At 47.5% G+C, this 23,136-nt stretch overlaps 2 protein-coding genes across 3 annotated transcripts in view; one reads left to right on the top strand and one right to left on the bottom strand.

Annotated features, from left to right (window-relative positions):
- The window catches only part of GUSB (glucuronidase beta), an 18,051-nt gene extending 9,882 nt beyond the window's left edge, over positions 1–8,169 (top strand). Inside the window, exons 8-12 of the mRNA XM_028708808.2 lie at positions 1,373–1,519; positions 2,749–2,833; positions 3,630–3,806; positions 5,599–5,734; positions 7,019–8,169. Coding sequence (XP_028564641.2) covers positions 1,373–1,519; positions 2,749–2,833; positions 3,630–3,806; positions 5,599–5,734; positions 7,019–7,197 — 724 coding nt within the window. The 3' untranslated portion in view covers positions 7,198–8,169. The remainder of the gene's footprint in view (positions 1–1,372; positions 1,520–2,748; positions 2,834–3,629; positions 3,807–5,598; positions 5,735–7,018) is intronic.
- On the bottom strand, positions 8,093–23,136 carry VKORC1L1 (vitamin K epoxide reductase complex subunit 1L1). 2 transcript variants are annotated; one of them, XM_028708809.2, is made up of 3 exons: positions 22,830–23,129; positions 15,344–15,453; positions 8,093–13,687 (listed from the first exon to the last, which is right to left on the bottom strand). In XM_028708809.2, exons 1-3 carry the CDS (start codon positions 23,021–23,023, stop codon positions 13,461–13,463), a joined length of 531 nt encoding a protein of 176 aa, XP_028564642.1. In that variant the 5' UTR covers positions 23,024–23,129; the 3' UTR covers positions 8,093–13,460. The 2 variants fall into 2 exon arrangements, with proteins under 2 accessions (XP_028564642.1, XP_028564643.1); XM_028708810.2 differs by lacking the exon at positions 15,344–15,453 and having other exon boundaries at positions 22,830–23,136.

Raw genomic sequence — 23,136 nt, 5'->3', positions numbered from 1 at the left:
GGTGTGATTTACTGCTAGGTTGCTCCTTTCAGATCTCTCTCCTGGTATGCTCCACGGAGGACCTTACGGTCTGCAAATAATAACATCTTGGAGATCCCGGGCCTCAGGGAGATTAGGCTGGCCTCGACCAGGGCCTGGTGGAATGCTCTGCCACAAGAGATCAGGGCCCTGTGGGATTTGACATCTTTCCGCAGGGCCTGCAAGATGGAGCTGTTCTGCCAGGTCTTTGGTCAGGGCTCAGCCTGACTCCCCTTCTCTTTCTGTATAAGAACTAGTATGAAAGAGGCCTCCCAGCATTCTCACAGGCCCATACAGTGGTGCCCCGCAAGACGAACGCCTCGCAAGACGGAAAACCCGCTAGACAAAAGGGTTTTCCGTTTTGGAGGCGCTTCGCAAAACAAATTTCCCTGTGGGCTTCCTTCGCAAGACTAAAGCCCATAGGGAAATCTCCGGGACAGCGGGGAAGCGCAGCGCGTCTTCCCCACTGTCCTCGGACCTCCTCCGAAGCCGGGCGGCGGGGCAGGAACACCTCCCGCCGCCGCCCGGCTTCGGAAGGCTCCTCCGAAGCCGGGCGGCGGGGCGGGAACACCTTCTGAAGGCCGGCGGGGGGCAAAAGTCTTTGTTCCCCCCTGCCTGCCTTCTGAAGGCCGGCGGGGGGCAAAAGTTTTGTCCCCCCTGCCTGCCTTCCCAGGGGCTTTTAAATCGCCCCGGACAGCGGAGAAGTCCTCCGCTGTCCCGGGGCGATTTTAAAATGCCGCCCGCCAGCATTTTAAGATCGCCCCGGACAGCGGAGAAGTCCTCCGCTGTCCCGGGGTTTTTTGAAATGCTGGGGGTGGGAAGAAAAGCCCTTGCCCCCCCCCCCCAGCCTTCAGAAGAGTTCGGGGGACAGACTGTCCCCGGATCTGGTCTGAAGGCGGTTTCCATAGGAACGCATTAATTGATTTTCAATGCATTCCTATGGGAAACCGTGCATCGCAAGACGAAAAACTCGCAAGACGAAGAGACTTGCGGAACGAATTAATTTCGTCTTGCGAGGCACCACTGTATAAGAACAGCGTAAACATTTGGGCCTGATGAGCATTTACTGTTCCCAACCCTAATCCTGCGGAAAACCATCTAATTGGATTTAAATTTGATCCTGACTTGTTTTTAGGAGGTAATTTAATTACCATTGATTTTATACCAATGTTATATATTTGATGTTATATATTTATACCAATGTTATATATTTGATGTTAGCTGCCCTGAGCCTGGTTTCGGCCAGGAAGGGTGGGATACAAATAAAAGATGATTATGATTATTATAAAAGAGGCAAAAAGTGTGCTTTATGATGGACCCCTTGTCCCCCCCTTTTTGCTTCTCTCCATTTAAGCATCAACTTTGGTAACAAAAGCCTCCAGCACCACCTCATCGTGATGGAGGAGCTGATTCGCCGGGACAAGAACCGTCCCTCAGTCGTGATGTGGTCTGTGGCCAATGAGCCGGCCTCTTCGCTGGCCCCAGCCGGCTACTACTTCAAGTGAGTATCTGCCACACACAAAACTGTGCTGTGAAGTCTGTACCCTGGCACTCAGCCTGCCCAAAGTGAACTCAAGTATCACATATATTTACCCAGCAAAGGCACCTTTGTTGACTTACTTTTGGAGCCAGGTAAAGACTTCTCGCTTCCCTCAGCCAGGTTTTAATAGACCTGAGGCGATGTTTGACATCAGGCAGGCACCTTTGCTGTGCTCTTTTTGCTCCCCAATTAAAACATTATTTATCTAGAGAAAACGCCTCCTCAGACCTGTATAAGTTAGGCATGTTGTATTCCTTCTTAGCTACTCTTGATCACCTTTTCAAAGTTTTTAACTGCTTATCTGCTAATTAGAATGTTTCTTTTAGTAAACAACTTAGGGAATTGTTTTGTTGTTGTTTTTTACAATCAAACGGTACCTCAAACGTTAAATAAATAGATGTTATACATATGTCTGTGTGTTTAACAGTATTGTTAGATGCTTGGAGACCCACAGGCACCAAGTGTTTAACAAGTCCAAAATAACAGAGAGGATGGAGGGACACCCTCTATGAGGAACGGTTGCAGTGTTTGGGACTTTTTAGTTTAGAGAAAAGGTAAGTCAGAGGCAACATGAGAGGAGTTTATAAAATTACACACGGCATGGAGAAAGTGGATAGAGAAAAGTTTTTCTCCCTCCCTCAGAACAGTAGAACATATGGACATCCAAGGAAGCTGAATGTTAAGAGGATTCAGGACAGATAGAAGAAAGTCCTTGCAGCGCAGAGTTAAACTATGGAACTCCCTCCCACAGGAGGCAGGGATGGTCACCAACTTGGAGGGCTTTAAAAGAGGATGAGACAAATTCATGGCTATCCATGGCTGCTAGCTGCAAAGGCCATGCTCTGCCTCCACAGTCGCTGGCAGTAATGCGTCTGAATTCCCGTTGCTAGAAACCACTGGAGGGGAGAGGGTTCTTGTGCTCTAATCTCGCTTGGCAGTTTCACATTCAGGGCATCTGGTTGGCCACCGTGAGAACAAGATGGTGGACTAGATGGGACCCTGGCCTGATCCAGCAGGCTCTTCCTATGTTCTCAAGTCTAACTAAAAGTTTGTCACACAAACTAACCTTCCATCCAGGTTGCCATGCAGAGCCTCAGAGGTGCAGGAGAGTGGAATCACATGTGGATGAATTAATTCTGCACAGCGAGAAACAGTTGTGGTTTTGTCTGTTTTTCACCCTTTGCACGCAGGACGGTGATCGCTCACACCAAAGCTACAGACCCCACGCGCCCAGTCACGTTCATCACGAACACCAATTACGCTCTAGATCTTGGAGTAAGCACCATCCCTTTTGTCTCTGTTGCTTATTTAATGTTATTTAAGGCTGGGACGCAGATGGCACTGTGGGTTAAAATACAGAGCCCAGGACTTGCCGATCAGAAGGTTGGCGGTTCAAATCCCCGCGACGGGGTGAGCTCCTGTTGCTCAGTCCCTGCCAACCTAGCAGTTCAAAAGCACGTCAAAGTGCAAGTAGATAAATGGGTACCGCTCCAGCGGGAAGGTAAACGGCGTTTCCGTGCTCTGCTCTGGTTCGCCAGAAGCGGTTTAGTCATGCTGGCCACATGACCCGGAAGCTGTACACCGGCTCCCTTGGCCAACAAAGTGAGATGAGCACCGTAACCCCAGAGTCGGCCATGACTGGACCTAATCGTCAGGGGTCCCTTTACCTTTACCTTTAAGGCTGGCTTTCTGTCCTTCCAAAAAAGAACACTTTCTTTATGCCAATATTTCATAAGTTGCTCAGCATGGAATATCCAGGCCAAGCGGTGGGGAATCTCCGACCCCAAGTCCTCATAGAATTACAGAGTCAGGAGGGACTCAAAGCATCATCTAGTCCAGGGATAATTAGGTGAGACCTTGATTCCACCTGGATACAGGTCTTGTCTGTTGTCGTGGTCCCTTCCAACTCTACAATTCTATGAAGCTTATGCAAGAATGAGTTGCTTGCACCCTTCTCTTTCCCCCAATATGTTTGGGGATGGGGGAAAGGGGGCAGAGAGAGAGAGAGAACACTTGCCGTCTAGCGGACATGCCTCAAAATCAGCTAAAAACAAAATTGAAATTTCTGCAGGCCCCTTACGTGGACGTCATCTGCGTAAATAGCTACTTCTCCTGGTACCACGACCCTGGACACCTGGAGGTCATCCGCCTGCAGCTGAACTCTCAGTTTGAGAACTGGTACCAAACTCACCAGAAGCCCATTATCCAGAGCGAGTACGGAGCAGATGCCATCGCCGGCCTCCACATGGTGAGTCCGGCTCTTGTGAGGCCAGTCGCTTGTAGGCAGAAAACATCTCTTTCCAAAGAAGAATGACATGTGTCTGAGAGGAGAACTGTACTGAGCAGCTGCTTGTTGCTGATCCGTGGGTGCTCAGAATGCTCACACACACACACACACACACACACACACACACACACGAATTACCTGGTGGCTTTGACCCAATACTGGTACAGTAGTAGCCTATGCCTTTAAGCAAGTTTCTAGTCCATCACAAATTCTTCAGGCCTCTTCCCTCCTTGGTGCACATTCACAGATACCTAGCTAAGCCAGTGTGTTGTAGTGGTTAGAGTGTTAGACAAAGACCTCACTTGGCCAGGAAGCCCAATGGGTGGCCTTGGGCCAGTCACAGTCTGTGAGCCTGACCTATTCACAAGGATGCTGTGAGGATGAAATGGGAAGAGGGTGAACTATGTATGCCACCTTGAGTTCCTTGGAGGAAGGGTGGGATATCAAAGTAAAAATAAGCAAATAAAGGTGGCATTTTAATTAGGATTTTGGAATCCTGCTTAGACGAAGGGTGGTTTAAAAGTCAAACAAACAAAAAGTCCTGTCCTCTAGATCAGCAGTGGGAAATTTTGGCCCAATCTTTTTTGATTCATGGGCCAAGTTTGAAAGCTGGGTCCTTCCCCACTGCCAGTCATCTGAAATTGACCCATGGGGAGGTGGTCTGCTTTGCCAGCAGCACTCCACCCCCACCCCCAGAACACCCTGGTGAACTTGCACCCAGCAGGACTGAGCTCTCCACTTATCATGAGATAAGTTACTGTACAACCTTTAGAAGACACCTGAAGGCAGCTCTGTATAGGCAAGTTTTTAATATTTAATTACCGTATTTTTCGCCCTATAGGACGCACCGTCCCATAAGGCGCACCTAGTTTTTTTGGGGGGGGGAAATAAAGGGGGGGAATTATTTCCCCCCCAGGCGCGGGGCTGGGGCGGGGGAGGCCCGAGCTTCCCCCGACCCCAGCCCCCAAACAGGCAGCTCTCTGCAAGCCGTGGGAGCCCAGCGCTGGCTCCCACTGCTTGCGGAGGGGTCCGCGAAGCCTGGACGCGCTGGTCTCAGCGCGCGCAGGCTTCGGCATGCAGGCAACTCTCCGCAAGCAGCAGGAGCGCTCCCGCTGCTTGCGGAGAGGTCCGCGAAGCCTGGAGAACGAGAGGGGTCGGTGCGCACCGACCCCTCTCGCTCTCCAGGCTTCAGCGAAAGCCTGCACTCGCCCCATAGGATGCACCCAGATTTCCCCTTCATTTTTGGAGGGGAAAAAGTGCGTCCTATAGGGCGAAAAATACGGTATGTTCTTTTATCTGCTGGAAGCTGCTCAGAGTGGTCGGGGCAACCCAGTCAGATGGGCGGGGTACAAATAATAATTTTATTATCAGGTGATGAGCGGAGGGTTCAATCCTACTCTATGCAGAGTTCCACTTTGTCAGGGTGTTCCCCCACAGGGAACATGGTGGAGAGACAGCACCCAGCAGGATTGAACCTCGCCTCCACATCCACATCAGTTGATCGATAGGTGGGCGTTGCTTGGGGAAAGTGGTCTTGCAGGCCAATCTGAGGCCCACAACAGGCCAAAGGTCCCCCACCCCTCTAAAGCAACAGAGAACGAGAGCGTTCCACCTTCCGCACGACAGTGACCCAAATATTGGATGGCTGTTCTCATGCATTGCGCAGCCTGCACTGGTTCCATGCGCATAAGGGCTCTTCCTTCCTTCCCGTTCATCTCGCTTGAGAGGCCTCTTCCTTTCCCTATTCCCGCAGGACCCGCCTCTCATGTTCTCTGAGGAATACCAGGCGGCTCTGCTGAAGGAGTATCATGCTGTCCTAGACCAAAAGAGGAAGGACTATGTGATTGGAGAACTCATCTGGAATTTTGCCGACTTCATGACAAACCAAGGTACTGGCGTCTCAGGTTGAAGTTGCCGTGTCCTCTGCAAAAGTCTTCCACTCCCAAGTTTCTTTAGGACTCTGCCGTTGGGAAGCAACTCATAAATTTAATACTGGGGGATGCTGCCCTTGTTCACTTTGCCTTGCTAACTCCATCTATCGCTTTCCCAAACCTCCTTCACTCACGTCTAGCCAACCCCTTCTCTCCCTCTACACCTGCCTGACCCCCTATGGTTCTTGACTACCTTTGCTTGTGCCGAAATGTACAAGCCAGCTTCTCTGGTGTGGTGGGAATGGGGCAGGGGCGTCTTAGAATTCTTGTGATTTGCTTCCAGCATCCTGCAGAATATTCATCAGCAATAAACAAATACTACAGTCAGTGCTGCCCGCTGGCGACAGCTCCTTGGAAGTCTTAAATCTCTGGAAACTTTTGACGTTGGTTTGGAGGTACAGTGGTACCTTGGTTGTTGAACATAATCCGTTCCGGAAGGCTGTTCGAATTCCGAAACGTTCGACAACCGAGGCACAAAGGGTGGTCGGCAAAGTCAATGGAGAAAAAAGAAAAACACACAGCAGAAGCCGTTCGACTTCCGAGGCGCATTCAAAAACGGAAGCAACTGCTTCTGGGTTTTTGGTGTTCGGGTTCCAAAACCTTTGGCTTCCGAGACACTCGAAAACCGAGGCTCTGGCAGGGTCCTAGAGCCCTCCTGCTTCATTCCAAAAGCTTAGCACTTTCCCAATTTAGAAAGGAGGTGGGTGGGCTCTTGGATCCTGCCAGAGCCTCGCGGGGGCCAAATTTTAGTCTTGCTCACACCTCCAGTGCAACAAGGCAGTGTGTGGCCCACGGGTTCTGTGTCTAAGTACTCTTGCAGCCCAGTTGGGACTGTCCTGCTATAGGCAATGCAAGACAGCAGCTCCCCGGTGTTCAAGAGCTGTTGAGGCAAGAGACCAAACTGCCTGGTGAAGCAGGGGGTTTTCATTCACGTAAGGAATTTAAGCAGAGGCTGGACTGTATCTGGCAGGGGTACATCTTGCACTGGACAGGAAGTGGCCCAGAGATCAGGGACAGGGAACCTGCATGGCCCTTTGGATCTTGTTGGACTCCAACTCCCATCAGCCCCAGGCAGACAGCTTGGCCAGTGCTGAGAGATGATAGGAGTTGGGAGTCTAACAATGTATGGAGAGCCATCACAGATTCCCCATCCTTGGTCTGGATTACCTGCAAGTTCCTTCCCAGCTCTACAAAGCTGTTGCTGTTGAGCCTTCCCTTTTAACTTTCTTTCCCATCTTGCAGGCACAATGCGCGTTTTGGGTAACAAGAAAGGTATTTTCACCCGCCAACGACAACCCAAATCGGCTGCCTTCGTCCTAAGGGAGAGATACTGGAAGCTGGCTGAGGAATGCAGGCCCCTTGCGCGGCCCAATTACCATGACATTGGTTTGCCCCAAACTCAGGCCTCCAATTGCACTTGACTTATGCTGTTACGTTAAGCACAGCAGAAGAAATTCAAGGAGAGGCACTACTGAGCATCCAAATAGCGACTAAATTTCCGTGATTGTTTTTGCTCCAATGTGTTTTCTTCATGAAAGCAGGGGAGGGACCACAGCTCTGCTCTTCCGTACGATAAAGCCAAAGGAACGTAAATGAAAACGGACAAAGATTTTTTTATAGAACCATAGAATTGTAGAGTTGGGATCCTGAGGGTCATCTAGTCCAACCCCCTGCAATGCAGGAGGAATGTCAACTAAAGCATCCATGACATTCTCATTTTGAACATGTTTATAGATTCTGGCTTACCCAAAGCCAGTGTAGCCTTGTGTAACCATCACCGCAATCTCTTGGGTCTTTTTGACAAGTATGGTGTATGAGCAAGAAGCTGCTGGTTCAGCAGAAATGCTTGTCTAGTTCAGTGGCCAACCAGATGCCTATTCTGGGAAGCCCCCGAGCAGGAGATTAGCACAACAGACACACTCTTCACACTTGTAATTCTCAGCGATTGATAGAGCATAGCCATTGGTGGCCTTAACCGCCATGAATTTGTCCAATCCTCCTTTAAAGCCATCCAAGTTGGTGGCCATCACTGCCTCCTGTGGGAGAGAGTTCCAGCGTTTAACTATGTGCTGCGTGAAGGAATTACCGGTATTTTGTCTGTCCTGAATCTTTCAACATTCAACTTTAGCGGATGACCCTATTGGGTGCTAGCATTATATGTGAGGGAGAAAAACCTCTCCCCATTCTTTCTCCACAGTGCATAACTTTATGCACTGTAATGCGGACTGTGACTAAACATCAAGGTATTGGGGGCCTTACTGGGGAGAAGGGCATGAAACAGCAGCACGGATTATGAAACAACACTGCAAAGACATCCACAGATAATTTCTACATTTATTTTTGTTTTTTATACCAAAAAAGTTATGTGCAACAAATAAAACATTCTTACATTATTTACATGGTTTCTGTTTTAATTTCGCATTAGCAAAAAGTGGACCCCAGACCTTAGAATGTCGCAGTCTTAGGTTGAACAGAAAAACGGAACGACTCCAATTTAGACACAGGTGGCGAGTTCGAAACACATGAAAAAGAAATAATAATTGTCAGATCAAAACATACGAGACAGAACACACATTGAATATTTAGTCCATGCTTAATACAGGTTTTTTTTTTAATTAAAAAAATGGTAATGGAATACTTCAGCTTCCTTAGTTTTGCAAGGGTGTGTTTCAATAGCGTTGGCAGAACAGAGGCCAAAGTATTTTATTTTATTTTTAAATCCAGGTAGGCCAGGAGCTGCTAGCTGAAATCCTAGCTTTCTTTTTGGATCAGAGACCACATCGAGCAGCAAGAAAACCCCTTTCAAAAGATGTTCTGATTCTGCAGTCTGCTAACATTATTCCCATAAGCAGCAGACCTTTATAGAAACACACCCACACCCACACCCCAGACTACAGATTTATCCCATCCTTCGCCAATCGCCCTTTGCCAACCTGATGCTCTCTAGATGTTTTGGACCCCCCCCCCATCTCTCACCAGCTCCCTCCAGATGAGGTTGGCGAAGGTGGCACAAAAGCAACATGAACATGTCAGTTCATCCATCTAGATCAAAACCTTGAAGGGGTGAGTGGAAGCTGGACTGTTGTCTGCCTCAAATAATATGCCTTCATTCACAAGCTCCTGGACGCAACAGCTACCCCCTACTCTACTGTGAAGGGTCCCACGTGTAATACAAAAATGGGTTTCTCCGACCCACAAGGGCTCCCTGTCTCCCATCCCCCACTAAGCAAAAAGCTGCCTGCTCCCTGTCTGCAGGACGACTTGGACACGCCACACTCAATTTTCAGGGGTTGGGTTGGAATGACAGGCGAGGGAGGAGAATGAGGTTGGTCTCCAGAAAGTCTGGCTTCCCCACACAGGGCTAATACGAACTTGAACCTTTAAATCACCGAAAGACAACAAGCATTTCCCTGTTTCTCTCTGGCATAAAATGAGGCAGCTTGGACAACCAGATGCAACTGGCCAAGGATGGCTGTGTAAAAAGACAGGATTTTGGCAGGTGCATGAAAAAAAGGGGGCAAGGGTTCCCTCTTCTACATAGGTCCATGAAGTCTGCTGACCTCAAGAGAAAATCATGTGGGCAAGTTGCAACTGGTGCTGCATGGGGCACCACCATGTTGCATCCTGCACCAAAACTGCTTTTTTGCATGGATAGTCCTATCCTCTCATGGCTGAGACCCGGGTATCACAATCATACATTATGGGGAGAGTTGGCTGGGGCTTTTTGGGGGGTCCCACTGGGGTGGGCGATAAGGAAGCGTGCACACTTCTTGCAGCCCTGTAGGCAGGTCCAGCCACCACAGTGCGTTAAGGGGCCTGGCTCCTCCAAAGGAGAAGGGTTTCTGTCCCCCCGGGTGATAGGAGTGGGAGGAAGGAGCCGGATGGGCTCTCCTGCAGCTACAAGTCAACTGCCGAGTGCCCTGGGTGGCTGTTACGCAGGCGTCAAAACAAACCAGGCTGGGAACATCTGTGATGCACAGAGCCTGCGAAGAACACTTAACAAAAAGGTGGGTTTCTCTCCATCGGGGAGAAAACGAAGGGGGAGGGATGAAGTCAACACCCAAGGTTTTGATTCTGCAATTCAAGATCAGCAGGCAGAGCAGGCCAAATTGCGTGGGAGCAGTGAGGCTTGCTGGCCCCGGAAAGCAGGAAAAGGCTGGTCCCAAGAAGCGGGGAGGAAACACAAAGGCCAAGGTTACAACCGTGTACAAATGGAACTCTTCTCCTTGACCAAAGGTTCAAGGAAAGCAAAGCCTTCTCTCGCCCTCAGATATGTTAAGAAATAATAATAATCAATAAATAAACCCTTACATTTAATCATTACAAGATTTTTTTTAAAAAAAAAAATCTTTCAGAGCAAGGGCAAAAAACAAAAAAAATCTATACCACCGACAAATTTCAAGACAAGCTTCAGCTTTACTCTTGTATGTCTTTTGAGAAACTTTTCCTCACCCTGACAAAGACAACAAGCGGTTATTAGTGTTTTTTCTTTCTTTTATACACTGCATGTATGCATATATGTGTATATATATATATACATACATACACACACATATACACAAATACATATACATATCAAACAGTACTCATATGACCAGGCTTCCACTGCCACCCTCTTGTGCTCGGTTGTGGTCCCTTGTGAGAACCGGACTGTTCATTTGGCAGGCTTTAAAAATACTGTCGAAAAAGACCATCGGGGGGGGGGGGGCAGATGCCGATCCCACTGAAAACACACTGCGTTTTTCACAAGACACAAGAGGATTTCATTCTAACACCTTAATCTTGTGTTGTTGTTTTAAAAAGGAGAACGGTACATCAAAACGAGGACTTCTTACACAGACTCACGAGAAGTATTTAGACACAGACGGAATGGAATTTTCTAGAAGGAGGTTCTTCAAAGAACGTTTTCAGCCCTCTCAGATACGAAGGCAGGAAAGAGTCTGCCCTGCACCGGGAGTGGGCAGTGGGAATAGCGCAGGGCTACTCTTTTGGCATCACACGCTTGGGAGAACAGGGACCTCTCAGTTTCTCTTGGGATTGGTTAGATACATTCAGATCTGCCCCAAGATATTTCACTCTCCTGTGCAACCCAGGACAGGCACTGTGAGATGCCTAGGAAACAATGCCGGGTGCCAGGGCTCTGATCACATGCCGCTGAGCTCAATGAACCCGCTACCCTTAATACTTTTGCACAAGCGTGCTCAGGCACGCACACCCAAAGCAACTGCCGGAGATATTTGGGGATGAAGCATAGTTGTGACTATATCAATTCCACAGGCTAATTCATACAGGAGCCTCAAGTAGTCCCATGCAGAGAAGCCTCCAGGTGACTGTAGCCGCTGTGCGGTTCCAACAGGGGCTACGGTCACCCACAGAGACTGCCCTTCCAAACCCTCCTTAGCACCGCTAAAACACACACACTCTCGCTCTCCAGAAACACTTGCCTTCTTGCTGCTCTATGAGAACAAAGCGGCAACCTCGTTTTCCCACCGCTGCGGGAAGCTGGGGGCAGGGGGAATAGGAAAGACAGCAGCACTTCCATGGAGGGATCTTTTGAGTGTGGCGGCTGTGTCAAGACTGGAAGCTGCTCCTGCCTTCCCAGATTTCGAGCCCTGCAAAATGGTCCATTTGCGGGCTCCTGCCTTCCTATCAAAACTGGCCGGGCAAAGCCTCCATTGTTGGGTAATGTAGTGTGGGAAGGAAGGGCAGGTAAGCCTCTTCCGCCAGGAGATGCTCCAGCACAAAGAGCAGAAGCCAGTCACAGGGACTGTGGAGCCCACACTGCTGCCCTTGTCGGCAGTGGGCACCAAGCATTGACTTGGCTGAAAGGACCAGTTTTGGGGGGTGGCCGAAGAACTGGCATTCCTGCCTCCTCCAACCAGGCTTCATAGGAACGTCCTTGGAAGGCCTTCACAGCAGCCTAGTGCCTTCCCCCTGGGCGCCTTCGGACTACAACTCTCCTCAACCATAGTCCAAACCATGAGGTTAGCCAAAGTGATCATAGGAGGAACCCATCTGAGGTCATTGGTTATGTGGGGAGCCCCATGGGAAGAGAAACACTTTCTACATACTGCAAAGGTTTGTTTCATATATATATCTATCTATCTCGTACGAACACTTCTGCCTGCCAGTTTCAAACACCTCCAACCCCTTGGCCCAATATTTGGTTTTTTTTCTTTTTTTCTTTTTTTTTTAAGGACAGAAGGCACTTTTTTTAAAAGGAAAAAGAAACACTGCATTTCAGGACGCCATGGAATGAAGGAAATTAACCCACAGTGATGCGCTCTTTCGCTTGAACGTACAGTTTCCAACAAGAACCGTTACGGAATCCTAAGCCTTCCCTTTCAACCAAGCCTATTCATTTCGCCTGCCCATTTTCTTTTAACACAATCCCTAGCCCTCCTGCCCCTCATCTCAGGAGTGGGGGGAAGAGTTCAATATCCACCCTAAACTTCACTCCCAATTTTGTATAAAAGGATCCGGGATCACTAGGTCTCTACAAAGTTTGTCACAATCATTTTATGCGCCAGCCTCGTTGAAACAAAGGGAAACTGCCCAGGGGAAACTCTAAGTGCCCTTGGACATTGCCCTCCATTGCATTCTGGCTTGCATAAGAAGACTTCAGTGCATCAGTTTGCCAGTAAGTCACTGGGATCCAGTGTAACGTTGTAATTCTACGCAGCAGCTTGAAATATACCTCAAACCATTAATACTGTTTGGCCGCCTGACATCGATTTGGAGCGCAAGGGCGGCTCACCCCTTTTTCTATTTGAGAAGATGGCTCTCCCAATGCCATGACCCTCCATTCCCCCAGGCCAAACCCTTCTTAGTGTCCTCCCAGGAGATCTTTTGTCACCCACGCCAAACAGCTCACGTGTTGCACAGGAACCTGTATTAAGTCCTGTCGCTTTCTGAAGACATGCACAACTTGCCGCATCAAATTCCATTTTCATGTCCAAAGAAAAAGAAGGAAGAAGGAATCTCAACTAATTCTCCCTCGTTGCAACAGTTTTCTCCAGAGAGATGGGCTCATTTCATCCTCCATTAAAAAATAAAATATTCCAACGAGAATTTGAAGGTTTTTCAAGTCGCTAAGCTTCTGAACAAAAACCGGTTTGAGCCGTGATAAGCTTCTGTTTTCACACGGACGCTGCCCAGCGCTTCTGAGCCTTATGTACAATGTTGCAGTAAGTCTTCTAAGTGAAATCCCCTTAGCTACAAATACACATAATGTAAACAGCAACATTTCCGTACGGTACCTCTAAAGTCTAGAATAAAGTTATCATGATCTTCTGTTAAAGACTCCCAAAACTGAATTTATACATAGAATGCAGGGGCTTCCTAGCAAGTGTTACCAACCTGAAATATTGGGGGGAGGACAGAGTAGGAGGGTGCAACGAATCTGCAGCTAAGAACTCCTTCAGCGTAGAGTTAAAGCTGGTCTTTGATTGGGTTAGGACTTCCACCGATGCCACCTTGAATTCATTGGACAGAAGTTACCACAGAGCCCGGTTCTTTTGCATTCACTGTCATTAAACCAGTGACGATCCTTGGGGGAAAGCATCTGATATGGAGAATAAAAATAACAACAACAAAAACCTTCTTTTACTGTGAAATAAACTCGAAACGGAAGTCGGGTCTTCAGACTGTCAGTCAAAAGTTTTCATGGGGATGGGGGAGGGGGTTAATCCTGTTTGGGCGGGAGTTGCCGCTTCCAGGCTTCGTTCAAGTAAACTAGTCGTTTGTAGTTGATGATAAAGAGAATGAAGTTCAGCAAGTACGTGACAACGCAGATAATGCAGAATTCCTTCAGGACAAAGTACAGAATGTAGGCCAGGTACAAGGATCCTATTACCGACACTATGGAAGACATCATGAGGACTAGCGCCGCTACCGCACTTGCCGTCATACCTGGAAAAGAGAAAGCAGTTACTTGGCACAGTTTTGCCCAACACAGCCCAGCCGAGCCATTCCTATTTCTCATTTTTAAAAAGACACGTTTAACATACCATTCAAAGCAGACTTGGAAAGATGGAGAGGTGTTTTGTTACACACACACCAGCTGGAAGCTGGAAGCTGGAAGTCAGCAGCAGCACCTACACTTTGGAACTCCCTGCCTATTGATATCAGGCAGGTGCTTTCACATGACTCTTTTCGGCATCTGCTAAAAGCATTTTTGTTTAGACAAGCCTACCCAGATGTCTAGAAAATTGATGCAGGTTTTTAAAACTGATGCAAGTTTTTTGTTTTGCTAATTTAACTTTTTGAATGTCTTCAATTATTTTGGTTAATTTTTCTTAGTGATAATTTTATTGATTTATCTTTTTTTGTAAACTGCTTTGTGGTTTTACTACAATCAAGTGGTGTACTGTATCATTTTTTTGAAACAAATAAAACAAATAGGTCAGTCACCGCAGCACTAACAGACCGCCCACTGTCAGGCAGAGAAACAGGATTTGCTCAAGGATTTTTGCTTTCTTAAAATGCTTAAAGCCTCAGAGGTTACGAGCTCCAAGCCCTGGTGCCAATGTTAAGTCTGCTCCATCTTACTCGATTCATGGAAACTGGCTGTAAAAAGTAGTAAGGCTCAGAAAGCCTTCATGGGGGATTAGATAAACTCATGGAGGGAGAAGCAGGGGCCTGTCCTCAGCTATTCCCCCCCAAAAGCTACTTCACAATGCTGCCCACCACCAAAATATCAAAGACCACCAATTACCATAACACTTCAGTTGAGGCTCCCGGGATATCCAGCGAGGAAATTTAATGCACAGCACCTTTGCAGAGAAGGTGTGCAAGTCCTTCCTCTGTTACATTATGCAGCGCCAACACCGGGCACAGCATTTTAAAGCAGCTGCAAGCACAGAGTGGTCACTGCCACAAGACGCTGACAACCTGAAGTTTGACAGCTGGGAGAGCAGGAACAGCAGGAGTGGGGAGGGTGGGAGGAAAGGAAGGGTTAATGAGAGCAAATGCTGCAAAACACCCACTCAGGCTTGCAAAGAAGCCCCATCAAAGTTATACTGACTCCAAGGATTTGCAACCCGCTGGAAGCCTGAAAACAAGAAGGGCCAGCTTCCTTCTGAGTTACAGCCTGGTTTTGCCTGGAATGGATTCCAGCTCACCAAAGGCAACCAGGCGAGTGGCTATTTGCAAGCCTATGCATTCCCTGAAAATATGGTTTTTGATTATCTGAAGGGAGTTTGGGGAGGGAATCTGAAGTGAGGAACACAGGATGGTTGCCGCCACATTCCCCATCACTTCTGATGCAGCTGAGACATTTTCCCCAGCCCTGAACATGGCTGACAACTAACAAATGTGTGTTAATTTTGATGGCTGGGAATTGGCTATTCTTTCCAGCTCTGCTTCAAGATTTGTGGGTGTTACTGTGGTTAAGGACTATGAGCTGTTGACCTGCTTGTTCAGACCATGGGATAGGAAAGGCAGTTCAGTGAGGATACAGGATGCAGCTGTGCCAGGAACGAAGTTTATTCAACAGAAGGTGTGTGACCCTGAGCACCACAGGCAAAAGATAATGGAAAATGGAGGGAGGGAAGTTTTGACACTTACCAAGTAACATTTGTAGAACATAGAACACAAGACCGAAGACGCTGTTCGGTTGATTTATTGCACTGTCTTTTCCAAAAATGGAACCCAGCAGGCCAAAACCTCGACCCCATCTGAAAGACAGTGGAGCAGTTAGTCTGCATTGCATGAATCTGATTGTTTTGCCTCCTCCTACAGTAAGACAGGCGAGTGGGCAAGGAGGCCTTGCGCACACAGCTCGGCCACATCTGCCACACACATACAACATGACAGAGAAGACTGGAATCATTTGATTCGGAAGCTGCAGTTATAGTGCAAAATGCTGTGGCACGGTCGCTGACAGCATGGAACACCTGTGATCAAAGATCTCACTGGCTACCAATTTGCTAGGTACTACTATTAGCATATAAAGCCCGTAACAACTTGGGAACCATTTACCCACCATTTAGTCAGCGGAAGTGGCCCTGTTAGTTGCCACATAATACCCATTCCACATTCAAAAGAAGTCAACTTTTTAGTGTGACAGCACCTGCACTTTATGTTGTGATCTGCAGAGGAAGGGCGGTATACAAATTTAATAAATAAAACAAATACATACACTCTGAAACTCCCTGCCTATTGACATCGGGCAGGCACCTTCACTGTACTCTTTTCAGCACCTGCTAAAAACATTCTTGTTTAGACAAGGCGACGCAGATCTTCAGAAAGTTGAGAAGAGTTTTAATCTGTTTTTAGTCTATCATTATTTTAACTTTGTGAAAGTTTTCAATTATTGCCATTAATTTTTCTTATGAATTTTATTGTATCCTTTTTGTAAACCACTTAAAAGGGGCTTTTCTCCCTTACAGTCAAGCGGTGTATAAATTTTATGAAAGAAGCACTTCCCTTTCATCTAGTGGCTGGCTTTGAGGGTGAAATATTGTGATGTTTAGCTGGTGATGTATCACGAAGTTGAAAAGCAGATATTGCCTAGCCCTAACAAAGACTGAGCCTGACTTCACCGCTTTGTCAACCTCATTTCTCACAGTGGTTTAAGCATATTAAAACCATGACCTCACAGTTTAATTTCTGACCATAATTCCAGACAAGCCAAGGAAGGCTTTCTGCAGCATTAGGAATGCAGGCAGTGCCCTCAACGGCCCTTGAGGGCCGCTATAAAAAGGGCTCATTTGTGGAGTTCAGGCAAGTGTGGTGAGCCTTCAGCTTCATACCACCGCTAAACAGAACCCTTTATGCAAACCTCAAAGACAAACTGCTGCTGCTGATTCGTGCCGGGATGCTCTGTGGCTCCTCTGCTCAGTAATTAAATTTGTTATGGGATAATAAAGGATTTGGGGATTAGTAAGTCCATAAACTTGCTGTGTTGTTTCCATTGCTACTGAAACTGCAGGTCTTCTGTCAGCTGCTCTCTTTAATTTTCCTGCTTTACTAGTTTTTGATGGTTTTTGGATTGGAGTTTTTTGTGGTTGTTTTGTTTTGGTTTTACATCAGATGAAATGTAACTTGCCCTTAAAAGAATCACTCAGGTTTCAGATGAGCAGCACCAGCTATTAGCAAGTCCTTTTGCACTGTAATGTAGCCAGCGAGGCCATGAATGGGCCATGCACAAATTTGAGTTTGTTAAATTGGGCAGGGCTGGCAAAGGGGTTCATAAGAACGTAAGAAAAGCCTGCTGAATCAGGCCAATGGCCCATCTAGTCCAGAGACCCTCTTCTCACAATGACCAATCAGGTGCCAAACCCGCAAGCAGGATTCGAGCATAGCAGCACTCTCCCATCCTGGGGTTTCCAGCAACTTGTATTCAGGAGAATTGGTGCCTCCAACTGTGAAAGCAGAGCAGAGCCATCCTGGCTAGTAGCCCTCTTTGCTGCCATGAATTTCTCTAATCCTGTTTTAATGCCATCCAAAGCAGGGGGCGAGTTCAAGACTGTATCAAAGTTCTACTCAGAGGAGACCTATTGAAATTAGTGGCTCTACATTAACCACTTCTATTAACTCCAGTAGCTCTACTCTGAGTATGACTAAAACTGGATATGATCCTTGGCCCTCCACTTCTGCCTGAGCTGGGCTTGAGGATAAGAATCACAAACCATGGAGGGTGGTGTTGCAGTCAGGTCCTGCCTGCAGACTCCCCACAGGGGCATCTGGTTACCTGCTGTGGGAACAGTATGTTGGACTAATACGCCCCTATTGGCACGATCCAGCTGTAGTGCTTTTCTTAGGTTCCAAGTGCAATGAGTGCCTAACTTTAAGGAAGGCTTCCTGTACAAGATAAGGATTTTCTCACACTCCCGTTCAAGTTTCACCCACATTACCCAATTCCAAACTGGGAAACCACTGCTAATCACCACCTAAGCACACAAATGCCCAACCCATGATGCGTTTGGGAAAAAGTATTCTAAAACATTACACAACTTCAGAAAACATTTCACCTACAGAAGGTACGTCTGCTAGCAAATATTTCAGGAGAATGTGCAGGGAGCTGCCAAGGTTAAACACCTGACACACACACACCCCAACAGAAATTCCATATGTGATTAATGCAAAGTCCACTAACTTCAACTGTAGAAAAGGGCAGAAAATAAATCAGTTGCCTGGTCCCCTATGATGAACAATCTCATCTCTAGGCCACCATGCAGAGAAAGCTTGGCTCCTTTTAACGCCACAAATGGCTAACATACAGCATGTGTGGAGAGGAAGGCAAGTAACTTTCCTACGCTTACACCTGCTAGAATGACTTCCTTTCTTCCAGCAAGCATCCAGCTTTACCTTGAACACAGTGGAGTTGACAGCAATTTAGGCAGTATATTTAAGGTCCCGTACAGTACAGTACTGACCAAACTGCGGGAGGCAGTGGAAGACAGGAGTGCCTGGCGTGCTCTGGTCCATGGGGTCACGAAGAGTCGGACACGACTGAACGACTAAACAACAACAGTACTTCTATAGTTTAATTGTGAAAATCTTAGAACACCTTGTATGTTTAAATCTAGCACACCTGCTCTGGGAGCCAGCTTCCAAAAAAGATTGATTTTCCAGGAACTAGCCAGAAGACACGACATGAAAAATTCCACTGTTTCTAGACAACGACACACCTGGGTCTTCTCCAGTCCCAAATGAGAAGCAAGACAACTTTGTGTGCCATCTGAAAAAGTTGGAGGGGGATTCTGAGCAGAAGACATCCTTGCACAGCACAATGAAGGAGGTCTTAAGAAATAGTTAAATCAATCATTCCTTCTAGTTTTCCAGTCTCCAGATTACTGATTCCCTTTAGCTGTGCCATATTGCTGCTAATTATTACCAGGGCATCAAATTTCATATCTGGCTGCAATTAAGGCAAAAAGAAGAATGATATTCATCCAGCAGTGCACAAGATCTCCTGCTCAGCTCTGCCAGAGGAGCATATCTTGACCTGTGACCCCTGCAATGTTCAGGGAGTTCCCTTGCAGGAGCAACAATGTGCTTCAAACACATCAGCTAATGAAATGAATGAAAATGTTCCTTCTTGGGGTGGGTGTTGGGACAACAGTGACACAGCAAACTGCCTCATATAAAGTCACACCTCTGGTCCATCCAGCTCAGTACTGTCAACAACGACTGGCATTTCAAGTTAGGTGTTTTCCCAGGTCTACCTGGGAGTGCTGGGGATTGGGCCTGGGACCTTCTGCATGCAAAGTAGATGCTCCATCCCTGTGTTATGGCCCTTCCCCAGAGCCTGTATCTTTGCCAAGCTATATAGTAGAATAGTAGTTGGAAGGGACCCTGAGGATCATCTAGTACAACCCCCTGCAATGGAGGAATATGCAGCTGTCCCATATGGGGGATTGAACCTGTGACCTGGCATGATCAGCATCGTGCTCTAACCAACTGAACTGTTGTTCCTCCAGTCTGCTAGCTTCTCTTTCGTTTCAGCCACATCACAGCAGTCTTTAGATGGGCTTGCTGGGCCAGCCCCTGACCTGGCAGTGCTCTAGCTTTCAACTGACCCTCTGGGTGGACTCTACACTGTCCTGCATGCCAAGCTAATCCTACTGTGCCACGACTCACTCTATCAGTTGTCTACTGGCCAACTCTGGCAAACAACAGCTAGGAATCAAGCAATGCTCAATAAGCAGGGCAGCAGGGAAAGATGTGACGGGAAAAGAGGCAGGAGAGGTCAATCAGAAAGGTCAGGAAGCCTAGCAGCTAATAGGAGCTGAAGGTCATCGTGGCAATGGGTTGGGAAACTCAGTTCAAAGTATAACTAAAAAGATAAAACAGCACACTATTGTTAAGGAGTGGAGAAAATATGCTTTTACTTGAGGGATTTGTTTGACAAAACAAACCACAGGGTCCCTACCCTGTCACAACAGGAATGAGCTGTCAATCCAGCCTCCACACAATACAGGCAAAAAACCCCTAGCTGTTGCCTGCCAAACTATCAGGAAGTCAATATGATAAATAGCAACAGTGTAAAACTGAGACTTTCTGAGACTGCTAGTGTACTGATGAAAATCTTTCACACAAATAAGATTTCCTCTGGGGTCTTATGATGTTTAGTAAGCCTCTTGTCTGACAACACTCCCCATTACCATAAGATAGACAAAGGGCTTTAAAACCAAGTTGAAGTTTTTGCACAGGCTGTGTCTTTTTTTTAAAAAAAAGTGAATCTATTTCACTGAATTGCTCAAAATGTGGTGAAAACTGTATCTGAATATTGCAAAATCTATAGCATGTCTGATAAAAGTCCATGGTATTAGGGAGCATGCACAAGACTTCTGGCTCTAGGAAGTGGATCACAATTCCCTATGAAAGCACAAGGAATTTACAAAATCTTTTTGAAAAGGATTAAAGTATTATGACACCAAGCAAGCTAGCACTGTGGCAAAATGCAGAGTGTCAATATAACGCACTGGACTTTGGTGCAGAACCTGGGGGATATCTGCATAAAAGAGGAAAAACCACTTGCCTGCAAAAGTATGTACTAGCCTGGTGGAGGAGGCCTGGAAAGCTCTGTTCTGCTTGCACTGGCCCACTGCATAGTTGTGCTTCCCATGAGAGGCGAGTCAAAGTACTCTGTCTCTCTTCCTCCCATCTGCTCACTGAAAATCACCCACATATAGTTCCTTGTAACCGATGTCAACAATATTACTGATAAATACAAGGCAGTAATAAATGCATGAGAGTTTGGGAGAATGGAATTTGTAGCTTTGAGCAAACCCACTGCATTAGGAGAATGATCTCCAAGAGAGCCGAAGGCTTAACAATGCCTCAAACTGCCCTGTACTGGGGCCTCTTTCACCAGTGGAGATCAAGACAGAACTGAGTTCTCTTACTATTGGGTGGGAAATGCTTTTGTAGGAACACAGGCTGTATCTGCATAATAAACAAGGTTCTTTGACATTATCTGGATAAGCGCATTTAATTCATCCCTCAACCTGACAAGCTCCTTTCCCACTGCTGCTTGCCCAAACCCACACTCCACAATAAACCTTTCCAACCTTACCTCCCAAACATTTCCCACACCCAACCTCACCCCACCTGCTAGCTTCTGAGACACTATGCAAGTTCCTGCTTTAACAATGATACACATGGTTACTGCGGAACTTGGTCTCAATCCAAATAAATCTGTCAGCTGACACCTCCTGCTTCCTCCCCACAGCCTAATTTCTATCAGCGGTCACCCAGTCCACCCAGTGAGGCCTGCTGGATGTCGCCTGTCATGACATTCTAAACCCACACAGTAGATCAAAGCCAAAATCGAAACAGTCCAAGACACACACCCGTCAGCTAACACAGCCTCACCCATTTTTCCCCCTTCTCTGCTTCCACCCTGCACTCATTCACTGCCACTCCTTCTCCTACTCAAAAATGTTGCTCAACACATACAGATTCCTGGCATGCACAGCTCTTATCCTGGAGCCCAAGCCTCTTTGCAAAAGAATTTCTTCCAAGGGTCTGGAGAGAAAACAAGAGGCTACATTCAGCCAACGGTCTAGATCTAGATCACTTGTTCAAATGCAACAACCCAAACACATATAGAGGGCCTTCCCTCTCCTCCTCACTCTCTGCTGGAAAAAGTTCCCAAACAGGTCCAACACAACTTGGCTCAGTAACTGAATCTTCCAACATTTGAATCTTCCAACACTCTTTAGTTGAAAAAGGCTCCCAGAATTCATTACAAATATCAGTATACAGTGGTACCTTGGTTTACAATCATAATCTGTTCCAGAGGTCCGTTTGTAAACCAAAACAGGTTGTAACCTAAGGCGCGCTTTCGCCAATGGGGCCTCAAAAAAAAAAAAAAAAAAAAAAGGGTTGTAATCCAAAAAAAGGTTGCAAACAGGGACACACACTTCGGGTTTTGAAGTGTTTGTAATCCCAAACGTATGCAAACCAAGGTACCACTGTAGTAGATCAGAAGAACTACAAAGATCAGTCCCTGTCCTCAGGTTAAAAGTTTTATCAATTTACTTAAGTTTCTCCACAAAATGCACACCCTAAAACCACTCCCTGTAGGACAGGAATTCTTCATGCTAATCTTAGGGGTTATTTGACTATAATGTGGTTGCAGAATTGTCACCAAGTGACCTCAGCAGAAATTCCAGAATGCAACAATTTAGGTGTTAGCAGATATTGTTCATCTTATGGAAGGCTACACCCAATCTGACTGGGTATTTTACTCTTTTGATACCTTCTCCTCTTCCTATGTGATATGTACAGTATCCTCTCTCATGTACACAGGTGGTCTGTTGGCCTCACACTCTTGTAATGTTTCTGTCTGGTAACTAAGACCACTTCACATATCTGATGAAGCACACTCTTGTCCACAAAACCTCTCCCACAATATCCTATGATGAGCTAGAGCTCTTAGATCGAAGAGCAGTGACCAATATTTGCTCCAAGACCTGTCACCTACAACCCTGTCGGTCAGCATTAATCACCCCCTTAGGGCAGTTATATAGTGGTGAGACCCAAGATTTTTTATTTACTTATTGCAGTTATTTTCCACCTTTTTCTCCAAGGAGCTCAAGGTGGCATAAATGGTTCCCCCCTCCTCATTTAATCCCCACACCAACCCTGTTAGGTAGGCCAGGCTGAGAGGCAGTGACTGGCACCCAAGGTCACACAATGAGCTTCATGGCCAAGTTGAGACCCGGACCCTGGTCTCCCAGTCCGACCCTCTACCCACAGCTAAATCCTTCCACTCTTATCACCCAAATTCATTGGTGCTATCAGTCCCGGCCAAGTATGGGCAGAATGGGAACTGCATCCTCTGCACCTGCCCAGCAAGACCCGAAACCACCCAAGGAGGTGGAAGCAGCAGGAGATACGCGTCGGGGCATCACTGGAAAGAGAGAAGGGGCAGGTGCGGTCTGTATATGCTCAGGGGCCCTTCCGCACCGTGGAGGCAAATAACTCAGGCCATGCCAGACCCTCGCGGGGGGCGGCGGGGGAGTAGGTCAGACGCGCTCTGCACACGTTCGGGGACACCCTCTCCCCCCGAGCGGGTCTCCTCCCCGGCCCGCCTGACCTGGAGGCGATGGCGGCGGAGCAGCGGACGCGGTCGCTGAGGTCGCAGAGGGCCCGGTAGTGGAGGTCGCGGCCCTTCTCGCGCTCCAGGTGGCAGGCGTAGAGCGAGAGGGCGATGCCGGCCAGGCACACGGCGTAGCGGGCCACCCGCTCCCAGCGCGGCACCGAGACTCGCAGGAGGACGGGCGCCGCCATCTTAGCCCAGCCCTCGCCTAGGCGGACCCGGCAGGAGACTTCTCGCCCCTGCGCGCGCGCAAGCTCACGCCACGACGCAAACCACGTCGCGCCACGCCCGCGCGTGTTGCCTC

Source organism: Podarcis muralis, chromosome 15 (genome assembly GCF_964188315.1).
Source record: "Podarcis muralis chromosome 15, rPodMur119.hap1.1, whole genome shotgun sequence".
NCBI classification, from domain to species: Eukaryota; Metazoa; Chordata; class Lepidosauria; order Squamata; family Lacertidae; genus Podarcis; species Podarcis muralis.
Note: the sequence above shows the minus strand (reverse complement) of the source record. Positions and strands in the feature narration are given on the sequence as shown.

Bases quoted from the DNA above. Each gene is read 5' to 3' on its own strand.
- VKORC1L1 (XM_028708809.2), bottom strand. From the start codon at position 23,023: ATGGCGGCGCCCGTCCTCCTGCGAGTCTCGGTGCCGCGCTGGGAGCGG. The intron at 15,454-22,829 runs GTCAGGCGGGCC...ACTGTCTTTCAG, and splicing joins TCCGCCGCCATCGCCTCCAG to ATGGGGTCGAGGTTTTGGCC. The intron at 13,688-15,343 runs GTAAGTGTCAAA...TCTCTTTTCCAG, and splicing joins TGTTCTACAAATGTTACTTG to GTATGACGGCAAGTGCGGTA.